At 43.0% G+C, this 19,436-nt stretch overlaps 1 protein-coding gene across 1 annotated transcript; it reads left to right on the top strand.

Moving 5' to 3' along the window:
- Positions 1–1,014: 1,014 nt before the first annotated feature.
- LOC109474499 (fibrillin-1-like) lies at positions 1,015–18,822 on the top strand. Its single transcript, XM_019774789.1, has 20 exons — positions 1,015–1,098; positions 3,249–3,470; positions 3,697–3,819; positions 4,192–4,761; positions 4,870–4,923; positions 5,092–6,681; positions 6,832–6,915; positions 7,412–7,529; positions 7,707–7,746; positions 7,992–8,093; positions 11,147–11,198; positions 14,187–14,268; positions 14,715–15,052; positions 15,393–15,509; positions 15,970–16,080; positions 16,311–16,580; positions 17,014–17,151; positions 17,424–17,798; positions 18,330–18,497; positions 18,815–18,822. The coding sequence occupies exons 1-20, from the start codon at positions 1,044–1,046 to the stop codon at positions 18,820–18,822; spliced, it is 4,617 nt and encodes a 1,538-aa protein (XP_019630348.1). The 5' UTR covers positions 1,015–1,043.
- Positions 18,823–19,436: the final 614 nt, after the last annotated feature.

Raw genomic sequence — 19,436 nt, 5'->3', positions numbered from 1 at the left:
GTCTTCCTCATGAGTTGCCTCTACCAGGCTTCGGAAGGCGGCTAATTGAGTTGACTATCCATTGTGATCATGAAAATAGTACAGTGCAGCATAATAACTAAACCTTAGCCTCTAGTAGATCGGGAGCGACAAGCTTTTCTCTTAGCGCGGATCACTCTCTATTTGGCAAATTTCTACTCTTTCCAGCCGCTTCCCGAAGCCTGATAGAGGCTAGGTTATGAATACTAGTAGTATTTAGGCATGACTGTTCTCTGAGAATGCTGTGCGTCAACTGATTAGGCTTATCTAATACAAGACGTGCACATTTTAGTGCAAAACAACCCTCTGATTACAGCACAGAAAAAAAGAACTAGCGTCAAGGACATTACATTACGTTTACACATGACGCCATGATGATTAAGATTTACATCTTTCAAGCTATTTATGCGTTAAGTTCATCATCCCATGGAAACGACGTCAAGAGTCCTGAAATACACGCAACGTACGTAGAGAACAGTACTCGTGGCATGTACAAATCTACTACGAGAGTTTTGATTGGCAAACAGTGACGTGTGTGCTAATTGGCTAGCCCTGAGGCGAAGAGGTCAAATTTAAACACGCAACTGTTTACGTCTGCAGTTAACCACACAAGTACGAAACTGGCGCTCCTTCTTTTTAGTCAGTCATTTAGTCAGTCAGTCACTAAGCGACGTGTTCTCACAGTTTGTTGTATTTTCTACTCCTTTCTTATTTTTAAAAAGAAAGAATTGCTTGTTTAGGGACTTTTGAAATAAGGTTGTTCAGGTTCAAACAAATACGGGCGTGAGAGTTGGCACCCGACCAACTGGCAGCCATCTTGTCGTGACGTCAGAGACCACGTGTAGATTCATCCAATGACGCGGTCTTCATACTATGTGATTCACTCCTACTAGCCTATATAAACCACTGCTCTCCATTTATAGACACAACAAAATACAGAAACAGACAAGACAAGACTTAGAGAGAGACAGAGATTATTTTTATAATAATATATTTTCCTACTGATTGTTTGTTATCGTATCAAGATGCAGCTTGCAGCAGTTTTCATCGTAATGTTCGTCGCAGTAAAGTCAACTATGGGTGAGTACATTTCATTTCTTCTAAAGTTTCGGAAGTCTTTTCAGAGCTGAAGAGGCCAAAGCAATTTCATAGCGGCAAAAAAAGGAATATTCTGAATAAGGCAATCTGCCCCATGTTAGCTCATTTGCATCGGTATTTCATACTTTGGGCGCAGAAACAGTCCCAAGAGGAGTCCTTTATTTTCTGGGTAGTACCCAAAAAATCAGTCCAGGATCCTACGAGTACCAGTAACCGTTTTCTAATTCTGTCACACTTTTCTGCATTTTCGCTCTATGTGTGTTGATATACATTGGGATAGTATTGTTTTAGTCTTAAGGTAAGTTACTTAAAGGGTATCTGCAGATTCCCAGTTTCTTGAAGAGATATATGTTCTCTGATCGTGGATTTTTCATGTTCCATTGACTCTGATTTTGCTCGATTGAGTGAGATGACATTTCATGTACCGTGGGAATGTAGCGTACCGCAGGGTTCGATGTTGCGCAGAAAGAGTACATGGCATGGCGCCAGAACAAATAGGATAATTTTTCAATTAGTTGTTAGGTATACGCCCTGGTTCTGTACTATCACGAGCGCCGTTTACTTGGGCGTAGTTTGTAGAAAAGTCGGGAGAAGGTCGGGAGAAAATATCAAACAAATATCAACAGTAATAATAGTCAATATGGGAGGGTCATCTTCCGAAAGACCCACCTACAAAACCTGACTAAAACCATTAGAACGTGTCAGAAGTACATTAATATAATTAGCTTGATTGAAAATCAATGAGAAAGTCCTTCCACAGAGGTCAATGACCTAGAGTGGGTAATTATGTTTTTAACGACACTTTATTGCTACAAATGAGTAATTGTGAGAAACAGCGCACTTTTCTGGTAATTTGCCAACTTAATAGAATCCGTAATAGATGTCCCCGTTTAAGGTTCAAGGTTCAATAGAATCCCAGTTTATTGAAAGAATACCTTTTTTGACCATCGATTTTTATGTACCTGTACGATGCAGATTCTGCCTAAATGGGATTAGATGTAACGTAGGAATATAGTTGACGGCAACGTTTGCTGCAGAAGGAGAATTTACAAGACATAATGACAGAACTAATGGGCTAATTATTCTAATTAGATTCTATCAGGTATACGCCCTAACTTTGTACTATCACGAGCATCAGTGCCGTGGTGTAGTTTGAACTGACTTAGCTTTTTAAATTTCAAGAAGATCACGTCAGGATAAGGAATATGCGTATAGAACACACCCAATTTGCCCAAAATGTAATAATGATGATTATTTCCATTATATTCTGACTATCAGGCCTGCAGGAGTACGCCCAAGCTTTGTACTATCACGTGCGTTAGTCCTAGGGTGTAGTTTAATATTTGGACTGACGATCTTAAATTATAAGAAGATCACGTAAGAACACACCCAATTTGCCCTAAATATAAAGATAATCATTCCCATTACTTATATCTATCAGGTATACGCCTCGATGTTGTACTATCACGAGCGTCTGTCCTGGGCGTAGTTTAAACGGGCAATTTTTAATTTCAAGAAGATTACGTCAGAACACACCCAATTTGCCCTTAATATTATGATTAATTATATCATATCAGGTATACGCCCCGATGTTGTACTATCACGAGCGTCAGTTTTTGGGTGTAGTTTGGACAAGTAATTTTCGTGAAGGTCAGGATAAAATACCACACGTGCTCCATACAAACATGTGTTCAAAACTCAGTCAGAAGGAAAATGCAAATAGAACACACCCAATTTACCCCCTTCATTCCACACCTTGGTGATCACGCCCTTGTGACATCAAGGACACCTTCATTAGAACAAATGTTACTTCACCTCGAATGAGCAAACTAATTAAGTTTTGGGTGCGTCTCTCTGTCCGTGTATCTGTCAGTCAAGACGTAAGCAGTGAGAGACATTACTGGCTGTGTAAAGGAAAATCCTAATGTCCTGTAGATGCATTTTTTACCTATCTGAGGAAGTCATTCCGGATGTCAGTCTGTCTGCGTCTGTGTGACCGGGGCTTAAAGGGGTGACATTTCAGATTGCCTTGTTACGTTTGTATTTCTAACTTAGCTCGAGCTAGTACACCTGATCCATAGAACTGTGTTCAGCGACATTCCTACGTGATATTTGTGTTGTGTATGTATTAGCTGCGTGCCCAGCTGGCTACGAAGACGGTGAGTACGAAGGGAGGTGCTTCAAGCGAGTCGCCTGTCAGACGTGTAAGACGTCCTACCAGGAGGCACGGGACGAGTGCGCGCTCATCGGCGGGCACATCGTCACCGTCCAGACCGAAGAGAAGTACAACTTTCTGGTACGGAAAGACTCACACAGGGCTTTCTGGATAGGACTGGACGACATCCAAACTGAAGGTAAATTGAACAAATACAACAGATACTAGTAGCAAAGAGGTAGACCCAATAGGGTAGACTAGAACTCCACTTTTGGATAGTTACTCTATATTTGTGTGTACTTTTCTGACATGACTCTTTGTTTCCACATGAAGTTAATTATCAAGGAAAATAACGATACGAAAATGATAATTTCGTTTTCTAGGGTCTTTTGTATGGAATGACGGATTGCCGTTGGGCTCGCTAGCACCATGGAATGCCTCCGTGCAAAACTCAGAAGACCGGGACTGTGTGGCGATGGGCAGGGAGACGCAGTTCAAGTGGATACACATGGACTGCAACTACAGACTTCGGTACCTTTGTGAAACAGGTAGGTGTATGCATATGTACACGTCAAATTTCTAATCCACACACGTCTAATTATTATTTTTGAATTGGACGCTTTGTGTACTTCTATTTTCAACTCTAAGCAAGGATCATCTGAACCACTCACATGCGTATGGGTGACATTAAGGGACTGTAAAGACATATTTGTTTACCTTAGATTTGAAATTTAGGAAGCATTGACAAGGAAGCTTAAAGTCATGTAGTTCTATAGGAAAGAAGCTTTCAGCATTGAACTTTCTCCTGAGAGATGGAGTATGGAGGAAGAAAGGGTGGTTTGCTTCCTTAGAAGTGGCAAAACGTGTCCTGTAGCCATGTGGACTCCAAACAAACGAAGCTGTATTAAATCTTTTTACAGATGCCATACCAGACCTGCCTGTCATTCAACCAGTAACCAAGGCAACGATAAATCCTCAGCCTGCAGCCGGGACCACACCACACCATTCCGTCAACGGTCTCACAACGCCCCAAGCGACATCCGCTGGATCTGCAGGTGGTAGTGACCAAGCGTCCGATGGGAGTCTGAAAACCCCGGTAACTGTTTGTCCGGCAAACTACGACGATGGACAGTTTGATAAGTACTGTTTTCGAAGGATCGACTGCCAAGGGTGCAGGAATACTTACCAGCACGCCAGAGCCGACTGTGCTAACGACGGCGGCCGACTGGTACAAGACATCACACAAGAGAAGTACGACTACCTGGTGAAGGAAGATCTACTGAAGATTTACTGGATCGGGCTGACTGATGTAGCACGTGAGGGAACGTTTGTCTGGGAATACGGGGCTCCTCTCGGCAATTTCCACCCGTGGGACCCGTCTCTACCCAACACAGAAGCGGCCGACTGTGTCGCCATAGTCCGGGACCACAACTTCGCCTGGGCCCGGCTGGACTGTAACACAGGACTCAGATACCTGTGCGAAAAACAAGGTGAGTACATGGGCCAGGTTCCTGAAATGTTTAACGTTAACTGCGTGGATTACTTTATAACTTGCCACAATGCTAGACTTGACTAAATTGATTTTTATCTTTTTACAGCCATCCCGGCATCTGAGCAGCCATTGTCCACACCATCCAACAATGTCATACCAGGTTAGTACGTACACTTTCTGAAATCATTTTAAAACGTGAACCTGTGTATATGCTTTTATTGCCCTTCATAAGATCCAAAGATTCTAATTGACAGACATTGAAGATAAATATGTTTCTAGATTCTAATTTGCAGACATTAAAAACGTATATTTTTTCTTTATTTCCCAGCTGTGAACGAATGTGCTGAAAGTTCGCCTTGCGATGCCAACGCGGCATGCACGGACACCCCCGATGGCTTCACCTGCCGATGCAACTCCGGTTACCAAGGAGACGGCTTCACCTGCTCCGATGTGAATGAGTGCAGCGCGGGAACGCCCCCTTGCGATGCCAAGGCAACCTGCACCAACACAGACGGCTCCTACACCTGCCAATGCAATACCGGTTACCAAGGAGACGGCTTCACCTGCTCCGATGTAAATGAGTGCAGCTCGGGAACGCAACCTTGCGACGTAAAGGCGACCTGCACCAACACAGACGGCTCCTACACTTGCCAATGCAATACCGGTTACCAAGGCGACGGCTTCACCTGCTCCGATGTAAATGAGTGCAGCGAGGGAACGCCCCCATGCGATGCCAAGGCAACCTGCACCAACACCGACGGCTCCTACACCTGCCAATGCAATACCGGTTACCAAGGCGACGGCTTCACCTGCTCCGATGTAAATGAGTGCAGCTCGGGAACGCAACCTTGCGACGTAAAGGCGACCTGCACCAACACAGACGGCTCATACACCTGCCAATGCAATACCGGTTACCAAGGCGACGGCTTCACCTGCTCAGATGTAAATGAGTGCAGCGAGGGAACGCCTCCTTGCGACAGCAACGCTGACTGCACCAACACCGACGGCTCCTATACGTGCAGATGCAGACCCGGTTACCAAGGCGACGGGAGAACCTGCACCCCCGGTACCGACGGCTGCACTTTGGCAAACACTCCATGCGACGCGAACGCCGACTGCGTAAACGACGGCGGGTCCTTCACGTGCCGATGCCGAGCTGGGTACGCGGGGAACGGCCTCAGCTGCAGCGACGTCAACGAGTGCTCAGCCTCCACGCCACCTTGCGACTCTCGTGCAGTCTGCACCAACACCGACGGCTCCTTCACCTGCAGTTGCCCACCTGGTTACCATGGCAACGGTTTCCACTGCACAGACATCGACGAATGCTCAGACACAGACACGCCCCCCTGCGACCATAACGCTGACTGCAGAAACACGGTCGGATCCTACGTCTGCACCTGCCGTGCTGGCTACCATGGCAACGGACAAACGTGTGCCGACATCAACGAGTGTGCTGCCTCCACGCCCCCTTGTGATGCCCACGCGCATTGCACCAACACCGCTGGATCCTTCCTCTGCAGATGCAGCGCCGGTTACCAAGGTGACGGCCGCACCTGTAGGGACGTCAACGAATGCACCACGTCCACTCCCTGTGACGCAAACGCCGCCTGCACCAACACGATCGGCTCCTTCCAGTGCACGTGCCGCCAGGGTTACCAAGGTGACGGGAGGACCTGCGCGGACATCAACGAGTGCATCGCCTCACCTTGCGGAGCCAACGCGCAGTGCACCAACACCGCTGGTTCCTTCGCCTGCAGCTGCCTGGCGGGGTATCAGGGAGACGGGCAGACCTGTCGGGACGTGGATGAATGCACCACGTCCTCCCCCTGCGACTCTAACGCCGACTGTTCCAACACCGCCGGCTCCTTCCAGTGCTCGTGCCGAGATGGCTACACCGGAGACGGGATCAGCTGTGCAGGTACGCCGCTAGCTTCCTACTGCTTCTAACCAAGGCCTCTTGTTCTAAAATTGCTAATAATCATATACATCTGTTCTATACCTGTCTCAGTGCGAGTATACCATGTACAAAGGCCGTTTTGACTCACCTTCCAAACTGCCTTCTTCACAGCTGATGTATCTGAGGTCGCGGATGGAACTGGTTCCGGGTCAGGCAGTCCTATTTCCGGTTCTGGTCCAACCAAGTCGCCAACAGGTAACCAACCATACAAAACGCTGGCTCTAAGCGTCTTTGCTTGTTCGTACTATGTAGCACTACTTGCACTAAATTTCAAAGAAATATCCCAGGCAAATTTTATATTTTTGACACGTATTAAGCATCATATAGTTATGTGGGCAACCCATATGATATGATGAAATGGTTGGCAACTTTGTCATGTTGCAGCTATTTTGATTTGTTTTGATTTGACAAACTGTATAGTATGATACAGTCATGACTGCCCAACTTGTCGGAGGCTATCTTAAAGGTCTAACCCTGATAATATACTATGAAATGCAGTTACAATGTTCATTCAAATGCGTTACTGAGGTAGCTTTTACAATTCTCGCTCAACAACAAAAGCGAGGGGTTCGTTTCGAAAGATTATAAACAAACAAATGTATTCAGAGCAGCTCATTGAAAACAAAGAAATGATAAGGTTATTCTTCATCTGCTTGCTAATGTCAGTACATTGATTTTCCTGTGATTGCAGGTCTGGGTACAGTTGGTCTGGTGGCGCTGCTTGCATCACTTGCAGCCCTCCTGCTGGTCTTCATGTGCGGCCTGATTCTGTGCTGGGCCAAACGGGGGCGCAGGACGACTCCCAAGAAGTAAGTCACTTTCTATAACATTGTTACATTCCTTTTAAGTACAGCTAACTAAACGTTAACTGATTAATTAATCAATTCAATTAAACATAAACTAGTCAAGTACATCTAACTCGGTACTTCTCACGAATGTTTGCCCAAGACAAAATATTAATGAATTGATTATCTTCTGTTCTACAGATACTACGTGCAGGAGCCAATCCGGGATATTCGCCTTAAGGTAAATGCATAGTTTATTGTTTATGTATATCTATATCAGCTCTCACTCAGCATTAGCAACAAGACTGCCGAGACAGAACACTGTCAGAGTTTTGCACTAAGGAAAGAATTTGAACCTCTGTCTCCGGCGCAATGGTTTTTTAAAGCTGTTGTTGTTTTGGAAAGTTTACGAACATCATCATCAAAGTCAACTACAAGTGTACATAGCCTAGTTTTATTTTGTAACATGTTCGTCTGCTTCTGCAGGATGCCGACACCATGTACAACCCGGGGATGCCGAAAGGCACACCACCACCACCCAGGAAGTCAGCCCACAGCTCCCGTGCTGGTAGCCTGGAGAACCTGGACGTCTAAAGACCTAAAAAAACAACCTTGCCTAAAGGTATACAAAAATGAAGAAAACGAACATTTACATAATGCTTTAAGGTTTGTGTACGTAAAGGACGGGTCTTGTGTAGTACACCAATACCTTAACTACATCTACTGTACATATCTAAATGCTGGCAAAAAAATGAGTCGCAAAATAGACGGAACAGCATTGTTAATTCATATTGAATTCGCTTTGCTTTACATCGAGTTCATCACTAAAGCAGAAACTACTATGTTGCACTGCTACTATTGTCCTTTTGAAATTTGAAAAGAAGACTATGTAGGTATTTCTTGTGTTGTGTTGTGTTCTTGTGGATACTTTCTTCAAGAGTTGTCGTAAGAGCACTGATCTTGTACTTAATCTATCTGATACACTATGAAAATCTAACACTCTAATATATTAAGGCAAAAGCAGGGGACCGATACATTCGCAAACGAAATGCACATATATCAGATACTTGCTGTGTTCTCTTTAACAGACACCCTTCAACCAGCCAATACAATATCGTTTGAATTGCTGGACTTGCGTTGCTATAGTTTAATGGACTGGCTGACCGTTATATTACAACGATGATTATCTAATTGTCGTTATAAAACTTTGATTGATTGTATACTCAAATGTTGCATTTAGTAGGCAAACGTAACGTTGAAAATCATAGAAACGCTTGATCATATACACAGTGCGGTATTACATGTAGATATGCCTTAGCTGCTAGTGAAATGGCAATCAAATTATTAACATGGGCGTTTCCGAATATGATATGTATTTACGTTGCTGGCTTTCTTTTATTAAATCTGAAAATAATTTGTGTTGTTATTGTCTTTCATTGGGCGAAAGCATGCATGAGAAACAAAAAAAATGTATGGAACAGCAAGTCATTATTTTCCAGCAAGTCATAACATGTTGATGATCTTGTGGCTTATATAAACGGACTTTGATTATGTTGCAACCAAATAATGTCATGCATGAAAAGGCTGGCTGATTACCCAGTATATGAGATACAAATCCTACGACAAAACGTGTTTGAATACGCTTCAAGAGAAGATATAATTAATAGCCTCGCGCGCTGATCAGACAACATCAAACGACTAGGGACTGGGGCCCCACTCCCACTAGGATAAATTGTCCGGATAGAGCCGAAATGATTCGCTTTGATCCGGCTTCGATCCAGCTCGATTCGGCTCAGATCCGGCTCGAAGCTGGATATCGAAGGCGGATCAAAGCGAATCAATTCGGCTCTATTCGGACAATTTTATCCTAGTGAGAAAAGGGCCTAGACTTCAGACATGTCACAGACACATGTCTGTCCTATGAGGAAATGCTAACCTTGTGTCACACCTGTAATTAAGTGAGAGAAATTATCTCAAGGCCGCAGTAACACAGTATTAATGGGCGGGTAAAGAAATTAGTACGAACAAAACTCGTACAGCCGGGCCAGAAAATCTTATGTAAGAGGTAGCCAGATGTCATTTGTGCTGTGTGGTATAGAAACATGTCGACTGTATGATTTGGATTGTGAAAGGTTTTCCAGTTCGTGTATAAATGCGCCGTATTGGCTTTCCGGGTGAGTCGGCTGCAGTTCAGTTGACCTCCACAGAGTGTGCGTGACAACCCGATATAATACGTCGACAGAATTTTATTTATTTTTTTAAATGACCACACCTTCAACGTGTACCTGTCACTACATGTTACCGCTCAAAGACTGCTGGGATAGGGGGAGGGGCAACACATGGATCATCTTCCATCCTTAAGACCACAGTATTAATGGGCGCCCTCAGGGGGCTATGACGCGGTATACATAGTAGGAGGTCATATAAAAGTGTTATAATGTTTTAACATCCATAAACTTGCTGTTTTCAGGTATTTTGTATAGATTGCACTGTTGGTCCTGTTTTTCTAGTGCACCGTACCATAATTTTGCCGCATCGAAGTCACCTTGGAGTTCTAAAATCCCCATTGGGCGAAACTTGTTTTCTGCTACCCTAGGACCCTTATGATCGACAAAAGCAAACGTAATATTTTCAGATGATTGATAACCGATGGAACAACAGAATTCATCCCCATCACTTGAGTCAGAAGAAGACAAGTGCAGTGCGGTCTATGGGGGGGGGGGGCATACTGAGCCGAAATCTTACTTGTTCAGACCTACTGATTGGGACACTTGTCACATAAATTACTACTCAAAGAGCTTGCATACCGCCTGTACATTCTAAGTATCCGGTAGCCTAAGGTAAAAGTTGTCCTTGATCAGATGAGGTGAAACAACAAGAAGTGTCCACTCAGAGACAGCAACTTCGAATGTCTTACATATATCTAAAAGTTCAAGCTTGCACACATACGGTAAGGGAATTGTATCTAAAAGAAAAGGTCACACTTTTCACAGTGTATCCTACGAGTTGACTTTTTATCCGTTGTATCAATAGCCTTGGTTACAAAGAGCTGATACCTAGACTGAAGAGCCCATTTGTCACAAATTATAGGCTCGGCAATAGTGGACAAACCGGTTAGATTTTTCACTCCAGGACACACAATTACATCACTTGCAAGTCTTGCGGTGCCCTTCACTAAACTGGTGTTAAAAACCGTCTTCGGGTAGATTTTTATACTAAATAGAAGTCTTTTGATTCATTTAAAAGAAGTTTATAAAATTTCATAAGCGAGATGTACCAGGTTCCTTCACAAAATGGCCGACACACATTGACCTCTAACCTTTTAAATGTCAACAATGAGACGCCATTGTTGCCGACGCAGCCTGACCTCTGCTTACACATGTGACACGGCAATAGTTTCAGGCACGTTTGTTTCCGAGCTGCTGATTGGACGCCTCAGGGGGTCTGGCAGCTGAAATCCGGTCCACCCTTAAGGGTTTTACATTCAGCCAAGTCCGATTAAACATGTAGAGGACACACCATAGGAGACACAATGTAACAACATTTTACGGATTTTCCTTTCAACGCGCAACAACAACTATCTAAACATCGACGTCTAAACATCACAAAGACTTCTTTACGTGCCGGAAAAACTTGTCAAGATGAAAACTCCAATTCTAGCTGGATTCGCCCTCTTGGGAATTTTAGGCGGGGGTAAGTGTTATTTCCACTTCAATTCATATCGTTATTTAGAATATCGTGTCGATATGATATTGTCTCATATCTTCCTATAAGCACTACACAAGGCTAAAAAATAAAAGGAAATAGTTCGTTCAGATCATTCTTCTCAGCGGTAATACCTTACATTGCTGTTTTCTTGTTTTCTTCAAAATTGCTGTGCAATGGCTTGAGTAATATGCAAGGTCATGCTATACAATGTATCTGTGATGCCAGCAAGGCAAATATCTTGAATTGAGATTTAGTAAACTTGAACTTGATGCGTCTTAATTGTTTTACAAGATCAGATCACCACGTGGGAGCGTGTGAATTTCAGGCAAAATTTTGACACAGTTCTGACTCATTCTGGGCGTAGTCCTACTTGAGTTGATTGCATTGCTTAATTGACCTTTCATCCAGACACGAATCCACCGAAGAGTTCATGTGGTCAGATATGACAGGAGACTATCAATTAGTCTACTTGACAGGCTCTCACGCACCTTGGGAGAATTTTAGTTTCCTCTAGCCTCTACCAAGCTTTGGGAGACTGCTGGAAAGAGTAGAAATCGGTCAAATAGAGAGATAACATGCCAAAGGAGTTTGTCCGCTGGAGAGTACATTTTACCGCACCCGACTTTTACTCTTTTCAAGCGTTTCCCGAAGCCTGGTAGAGGCTAGGTTTTCTCCTTTGTCTTCCATGAATTATATAGCCTCGATCAGGCTTCGGGAAGCTAGCGGCTGGAAAGAGTAGAGATGGGCCAAATACGATTTGAAATGGACAGATAATATGCAACGGGATCGGCAACCTGTTCTTTTGTTCTTTTCAAGTTTCTACTCTTTCCAGCCACTCGCCAAATATGGTAGAGGCCCACCCAACCCTCCTCCATAGGTTCGGACATTTTTCTTACCTGTCTCCGTCTTGTCCCACACTTTGACAAAATTTTTCTTAAGAAAATTCTGTTTCATACCTCCTAGGAAAACGTACGAACCGTCCCTTATTAGAGGTTTATATTACATAGAACTCTTCCATTGTTAATGACTTATGAAGCACTAAGTTCAACTCGTAAAAGAGTCATCTGGCTTATTAGGCGTTCCCAAACCACCGACTATTCGCACACTTTAAAGCGTCGATATTCATCATATAAAAACAATTAAAAACGGGACGTTAAGCTGATCCATTGGTTTGGTAGATCTGGAAGTCACGCGCCATTTTGTCAGACATGGTTCTTTTCTATAGTATTAGACGGCCCGTCAGCCTCATTAGTAGTGAAGGCACGTCCTCGCCTGTCAGAGTTTGATCGTTGCCAACATTCCTCCTGTTCAGTGACGGCCACCACAAGCCGTACCCAATTTACCCACAAACTCTGCCATTTCTTCTCACAGCTTCCTTAAACCATTTCTAGTGACACAGTGTTTTGGTGCATGCCGTCTTAAGGATCAGACATTGTCGTAAAAAGGTGGAGAAATAAAGATTTTCCCTCGCAATAGATGAGAAATTACCGAAACATTAGCCATTTTCAGCTGAAATTGGATGTAGCAAATGTTGCCCCACGGCCTCTTGTGAGCAAGTAAACGCCCAAAAACTTGTTGAGATGAATAATTAAATAAAACCACAACACTCACCATTGGTTCATTGACCTAAAGTGATACGGCTTTGGTAGGCCAACATATATATCGCAACCCCTGCACAATTTGTGCCGATAATCATTTAAAAAATCAGTCATTATCGGCAAGATCAAGCAATTAATGGGAGACAACAAATCAATTCAAGATGGCCGCCGTGAGGTCAATGACAATTGCTCAGGTCGAATCAATTACTTTGTTCCATGTAGACATCTTGCTAGCACTGTCCTTGAAATCAGATGTAGACTTGCCATAAGCTTTTATTGGTTCAATAAACGATCGAAAATGTCTAAATGCCCCTGATGCCTTCGAGAGTTACAAAGATGACCTTGACCTTCATTGTAACATTTGACGCAATACATTGAATGGACGTTTTAGTTTCCTTTAAAAGAGGAAGAGGAAGTGCCATTACCTTGGAAATTGGCTTTTATTGGTGTAATATCTGATCGAAAATTTCTAAATGCGCCTGACGCCTTTGAATGTTGCAATGGTTTCTTTGACCTTTATTAGAACGGTCGACGGAGTGAACTGCATGTATAATAATCATATTGTTTTCTTCTTTTACGTATTCCTGCCCAAATGGGTTACCTGTGAGTCGTCTGGATGGTGTAAGATATAGAGTATAGAATACTGAAATGCTACATTCTAACGCTAAATACTAAACGTAATAAAACAATGCTATGTACAATTGTTTATCTACTGTTAATCACGGTTTCTTCTCTCTTGTCGAAGCACATGAAAACATAACTGAATGCTTTGAATAGCCATGAATTTTTCAGGGGAATATATCAGGCAAATAGCCATGAATATGATCAGGAAAAATATTGTTTCGCACAGTTGGTTCTTTGACGAGAAACACACTCTTAACTTAGCGTAACATTTGGGCAGCGCAATCTGAGGTAAATGTCACATTACATGGCTGAGATGTTCTTTTGTATCTAACATTCAAAACATGACCATATATCTGCCTTGTTTCTCACAATATCTACAAGTAGTATGTGTCACACAGCTGCTGCATTTTATCAAAATACCAATATTAATATTATCTTTGATGCTACAAGAAATAATGTCATTGAAGAATATTCGGACGGAGGCGTGGCGAACCCCGTCTTGTATTAAGCTAACGAAAGGGTATGCCACCTCGTAAGGGGCGGTATATCCCCGACCAATACGGTCGACCGATGATGATGATGATGATGAAGAATATTCACATTTGAACAGGTGCTAAGAAATAATATGTTGATTTTGAACAGTTTCCAGTCTCTTACTAGTGCTGTACTATTAATACAGCATGGGAGTTTTGTTTACATTTTGAAAATAATTAAAATTAACTGACAGTTATGCTCCTCTGCTCTGTTTCAGTTGGACTCTATACTGCAGATGCTCAACAATATGGGTTCTGTCATCAAGCCTTCAATATAAGATTCCTCGGACACTGTTATTGGTAGGTACTGTACGTATAGAATAAAATAGTCAAAGTCTAAGATAAACAATTTTAGTTAATCATTTCATATGTCCATTATGTTTTGATACATTCATTTGTCCACAGCCAGTATTTTATTTTGTTACATCTAGTGTTCTAAATACTTTCTTCTGAAAACACGTCATTTGAACTTTATTTATCCATATGCTAGTACTTTCTTGTAGATTCTGATATATATTCCATCTTTATTATTATTTATCTATATACTATTACATTTTGATATATATTTCATTAGTAAAGGTTGTGACAAAGATTCTTGTCCAGTTTTTGGCATTATGCTTTCCATTGAATCTTGCTTCTTGGTAACAAAGGTAAAGGTAGTCCCATTTTCGGGATCAAGTAGATGAAAGAATATAACGAATCAATTAATCAATTATTGATAATACCGACTTGTTTTGTGAAACTAGGAAGAACAGTCGAGCTATGTGGACCTCCGCACAGAGTAACTGTGAAAGTATCCTGACCGGCAGCCACCTTCTGACGGACATGAGCGAGGAGAAACACCAGGCGCTGCTGACTCAGTTCTCCGACTTAGACTCTTTCTGGCTGGGGCTGAACGACAGAGCCGCGGAGGGTAACTTCGTGTGGGATGACCTGGTGAACACGCCGGTGGGAGTACCGGCACAGTGGGACCCTAACACCCGGAACAGTGACGTGAAGGACTGCGTGGCCCTCACCAGGGGATCGGGGAACAAGTGGGTCCCGATGGGCTGCAGCACAGAGCTACCATATGTCTGCGAGAAAGGTATTTTAAAAGAATATACATTACTCGTTTAGTTTTTAGTGTGTATAGTATGTATAGTGTGAAATGTAAATTTTGTGTAGATATTTTTATGCTTACTTATTTATGACGCTTATTTATTTATGACCTGTACTTAGCTTGTAAGAGCATAAAAGAACAACAAAGGTCATTTCATTTCACATTGTATTGAATTTCACCGTGATTCTTAATTCTTAACTGCAAGACTGTAAGACATCTAACTATGTCTTTCTGATAATAACTTCCAAATTCCAGTGCTGCTACAATCAGCATGGGTGTTTAAAGCTTACTCTACTTCAGTTTATCTTGTTTTCTCTGTTGTCAGATGTTGATGAGTGTCAGGACAACCCATGTCACGAGTTTGCCGTCTGCGCTAACACCAAGGGGTCTTTTACCTGTACCTGTATCGACGGGTACACCGGAGATGGCTTCACGTGCGCAGGTATACTACAGCTTTCTTTTATTTTTTACATATCATGCAAATAATAAAGAACATTAGAAAGTAACATACACAAGAAGAGTGTCCTGGGGTAACAATTTCGTCTATCCGAGACCTTCCCCACAACTAAACAAAAAGAAACGTTTGATAGAAATAAGAATACATTGCGAATGGTTTAACTAACCTTTGAATTAACAAACAATTAATAACAAATGATAATAATTTAGCAAATAACAACTTATAGGATGATCCAAATTTGGTAATTGCTTAACAGTAGAACTTATAATTAACAGAAGAACTATGCGTAATTTTCTGTGAGAACCTCTGTGTAGATGATTATTAAATGCTCTCCATAAAGAGCATTATTATGTATCTTTTTTTTCAACAATTATACTTACAATTGGAAAATCTTCGTGTGGCAGTGTAATTTACTTCCCCTTTAACTTACGTCACTTTAACTCAGCCCGATGCACTCAAGTCTGTCACGCCAACGCACGGTGCAAGAACATCGGTGGGACCAGCTACGGCTGTGTGTGTAACGATGGCTTTGAGGGAGACGGAATAACATGCAATGGTAAGTACTATGCTATTAACTAACATAGTTACATTCTTTCATAAATATTCATTGTAATTATACCTAAATACGGCATATATTTGCTCATTTTGCAGCTGCTTTATACGACTTACAACACGGTCGAAAACTTTTTAAACTGGCACGCGGATGACATCCATATCATCAAATCAACATGGTCTTAACTTAGGTACAGGTAGATATTGAAGAAAATGTGGCTTTCTTTTCATCAGATATAGACGAGTGCCTGGATTCGGATACCTACCGTTGTCACACCGAGCATGGAAGCTGCAACAACACTATAGGGTCCTTTGAATGTCACTGCAACCCCGGCTACAAGCGCGCGGAGGGCAACCCTGATCATGAGTGTGAAGACGTGGACGAATGTCACGACGTTAAGAACCTTCATCCGTGTTCAGTGTCCGCACACTGCGACAACTACGAGGGTAGCTTTAGGTGCGACTGTAATTCCGGGTACACTGGAGACGGCTACACCTGTGTAGGTACGTATACGTTGCCCCTGGAAAGAACTGATCCTGTGTATCACCAAGTGCCCTTGTATCTCTAGTTATTATGTTTACAGAAGGAAAACATATTGTTTTTTCTACGGTTCCTCTTCTTCTTCTTCTCCAAACACTGACCCCTGACCTTGTCAATGACCTGATTTGTTGACGCCTGTCACCATGGTAACTGGTGTTGGATTACATCATGTTGCAATTTTATAGTAGGAGGGATTTAGACTAAGTCTAAACATTGTTTGATATACGAGTTTTTTAACACCTCTATCCTTGGTTGATAACTCTGATATTTGAAGACATGACTATTGACTCATGTTTGTTGTAATGTAAGCACCCTCAACCCAATATCGTACCTTTCTTGAAAGAGCTTTTAGAAGCCTGCTTCACAGATTTAGTTTGAGAGCTTGTGTTTTTATAGATATTGATGAGTGTGCACAGGGGAGCCACAACTGCCACGAAAACGCGACCTGTGTCAACCAGGACCCCATCAACAACCCAGCAGGGTTCGCCTGCACCTGTAAACCTGGATTCGAGGGAGACGGCATCACCTGTACAGGTTAGTTGATGAGTTGTGAGACGGTAACCTTTTTCTAGGCTTGTGTTTCCATTACCAACGCAGAGAAGTCGAAGACCACTTTCGGAAAAATTTTTAGACCACACATTTAGCTTCAAGCCATGTGTTGCTAAAACTTGAAAGATTTGCAGAATTATTGTTGCCCCGAAAAATAACATCTAATGGAACATCACTATGGCCATACATCCGTGAATAGTTTCATCAGATGATATGGATGCGCGTTAGATATTTATCCACGTAACTTTTATCCACAGACGCGAATGAATGTCTCCAATCCCCCTACCCTTGCCACGAGTACGCGGACTGTACCGATACTCCCGGCTCCTACAAATGCGCCTGCCGCGACGGGTACCTGGGTGACGGGAAGACCTGTACTGACGTCGACGAGTGCGCCCGAACCCCCAGTCCCTGCTACGCCCTGGCAACCTGCGTCAACACCCGGGGGTCCTTCGAATGCCGCTGCCCGGAGGGCTTACAAGGAGGAGACGGGACAACTTCGTGCGAGGATGAGGACGAGTGTTTGGCCATCCCCTCACGCTGTCCCGCTAACACCGACTGTACCAATACCGTGGGATCATTCGAGTGCCAGTGTAAGACTGGGTTTACTGGAACTAGCCCCAACTGCCAAGGTAGGAACTTTCAATTCACTTTTTCTCCAGGATGCATAGCGCTAGGGAGGGTAAAATTCCCAGGTTTCATCCCGGGTGGTTGGAATTATATGTTCCTTGGGCAACCAAAATGCTAGTATAGCTATTCAAACTCATTGCTTTTACTTCGGATTCGCTATCTGAATGAAAACAAAAGACTCAAATCAACTCCAAAATGCTCATGTTTTACCCTAATGCTAGTTGACGAAAGCTCATTGTCTTCCTAGTTGTTACAAGTGTTCATCTATCAATACATTTGGTCTCATAAAATTTTAAAATTCATTGAACTATAAACCAGCCTGGAACTTTGACTTTATGGCTCCTATCGTAGCTTTTGGGCTATTATAAAATGCCTAGGCCAGTTTCTTTTCTTTTTCTTTTCACTTTGTTGCTTCATATTTTTTCTGAAAAAAATCGAGAACCAACAGATCAAATTGGTATGGCCTCAACTGAAAAAGGTATGCAGCATGGAAAATCTATGCATCTCGAAACGTATATACTCTTACCTTCCAGATGAGGACGAATGCGCCGCTAACCCTTCCCTGTGCCAGGCGCCGTCCGTGTGCTTCAACACGCAGGGTAGTTACGTGTGCCAGTGCGTGAACGGTTACCAGTTTAACGGCACACACTGTCTGGATGTCAACGAGTGCGACGCCGGTGCCTGCGACCCAAACGCAGACTGTGAGAACACGGTCGGGAGTTTTACCTGTACTTGTCGTGCAGGCTTTGTTGGCAACGGTCTCGTCTGCACTGGTAAGGAAGGTCAATCTTCTTTTTCTCTGGATAAATTTCGGACTAGTACTATATGCTATATGTATCGACTGTATCTGTTGACTAGCACATATACTATATGTGTTGACTATATCTGTTGACTAGCACGTATACTATATATGTTGGTTATTTGTGTTGACTTAGTGCTATATGCTATATGTGTCGACTATAAGTGTCGACTACGACTAGCACATGTACCATACACAAGTGTTGATTGGTTCTGATAGTTCATTAGAGATGCTAGAAGATGAGTGGAATAAAGTTTAACATTGTACTAGAATGTAAAATGTAAAAGTGTGCTGTGAATGATGCTATGTTGAATATGTGAGTGATATAGTCTACATACAAAATGTAAAATACAAAATGTACATCAAGCCTTTACTGTGTTGTAGATATCAATGAGTGTGAACAAACTCCTCCGCCGTGCCACGAGAACGCAGACTGTAACAACACTCGCGGTACTTACACCTGTACCTGCCGTGTTGGGTATGAGGGGGATGGGACGGCGACCTGCACCGATGTCGACGAGTGTACCCGGACTCCCACCCCGTGCCATGAGCGGGCCGACTGTACCAACTCTCCCGGCTCCTACACATGCCGATGTCAGAGTCCTTACAGAGGAAACGGTGTCCAGTGCACCAGTAAGTATTACGGTCCAGTTATATTTACCTTGTATGTGTGTGTGTGTGTGTGTGTGTGTGTGTGTGTGTGTGTGTGTGTGTGTGTGTGTGTGTGTGTGTGTGTGGTGGTGGGGTGGGGTGTGTGTGTGTGTGTGTGTGTGTGTGTGTGTGTGTGTGGTGTATGTGTGTGTGGTGTGAGTGTGTGTGTGGGGTGTGTGTGTGTGTGGTG

This window comes from Branchiostoma belcheri, unplaced genomic scaffold (genome assembly GCF_001625305.1).
Source record: "Branchiostoma belcheri isolate BF01 breed outbred unplaced genomic scaffold, Haploidv18h27 scaffold31, whole genome shotgun sequence".
NCBI classification, from domain to species: Eukaryota; Metazoa; Chordata; class Leptocardii; order Amphioxiformes; family Branchiostomatidae; genus Branchiostoma; species Branchiostoma belcheri.
Note: the sequence above shows the minus strand (reverse complement) of the source record. Positions and strands in the feature narration are given on the sequence as shown.

What these genes read in the sequence shown, in the direction of transcription:
- LOC109474499 (XM_019774789.1), top strand. Translation starts at nt 1,044, where the DNA reads ATGCAGCTTGCAGCAGTTTTCATCGTAATGTTCGTCGCAGTAAAGTCA. An exon ending in TCCAACCAAGTCGCCAACAG is followed by an intron (nt 6,916 to 7,411) that starts GTAACCAACCAT and finishes CTGTGATTGCAG; the next exon opens with GTCTGGGTACAGTTGGTCTG. An exon ending in AGACGGAATAACATGCAATG is followed by an intron (nt 16,081 to 16,310) that starts GTAAGTACTATG and finishes TCTTTTCATCAG; the next exon opens with ATATAGACGAGTGCCTGGAT.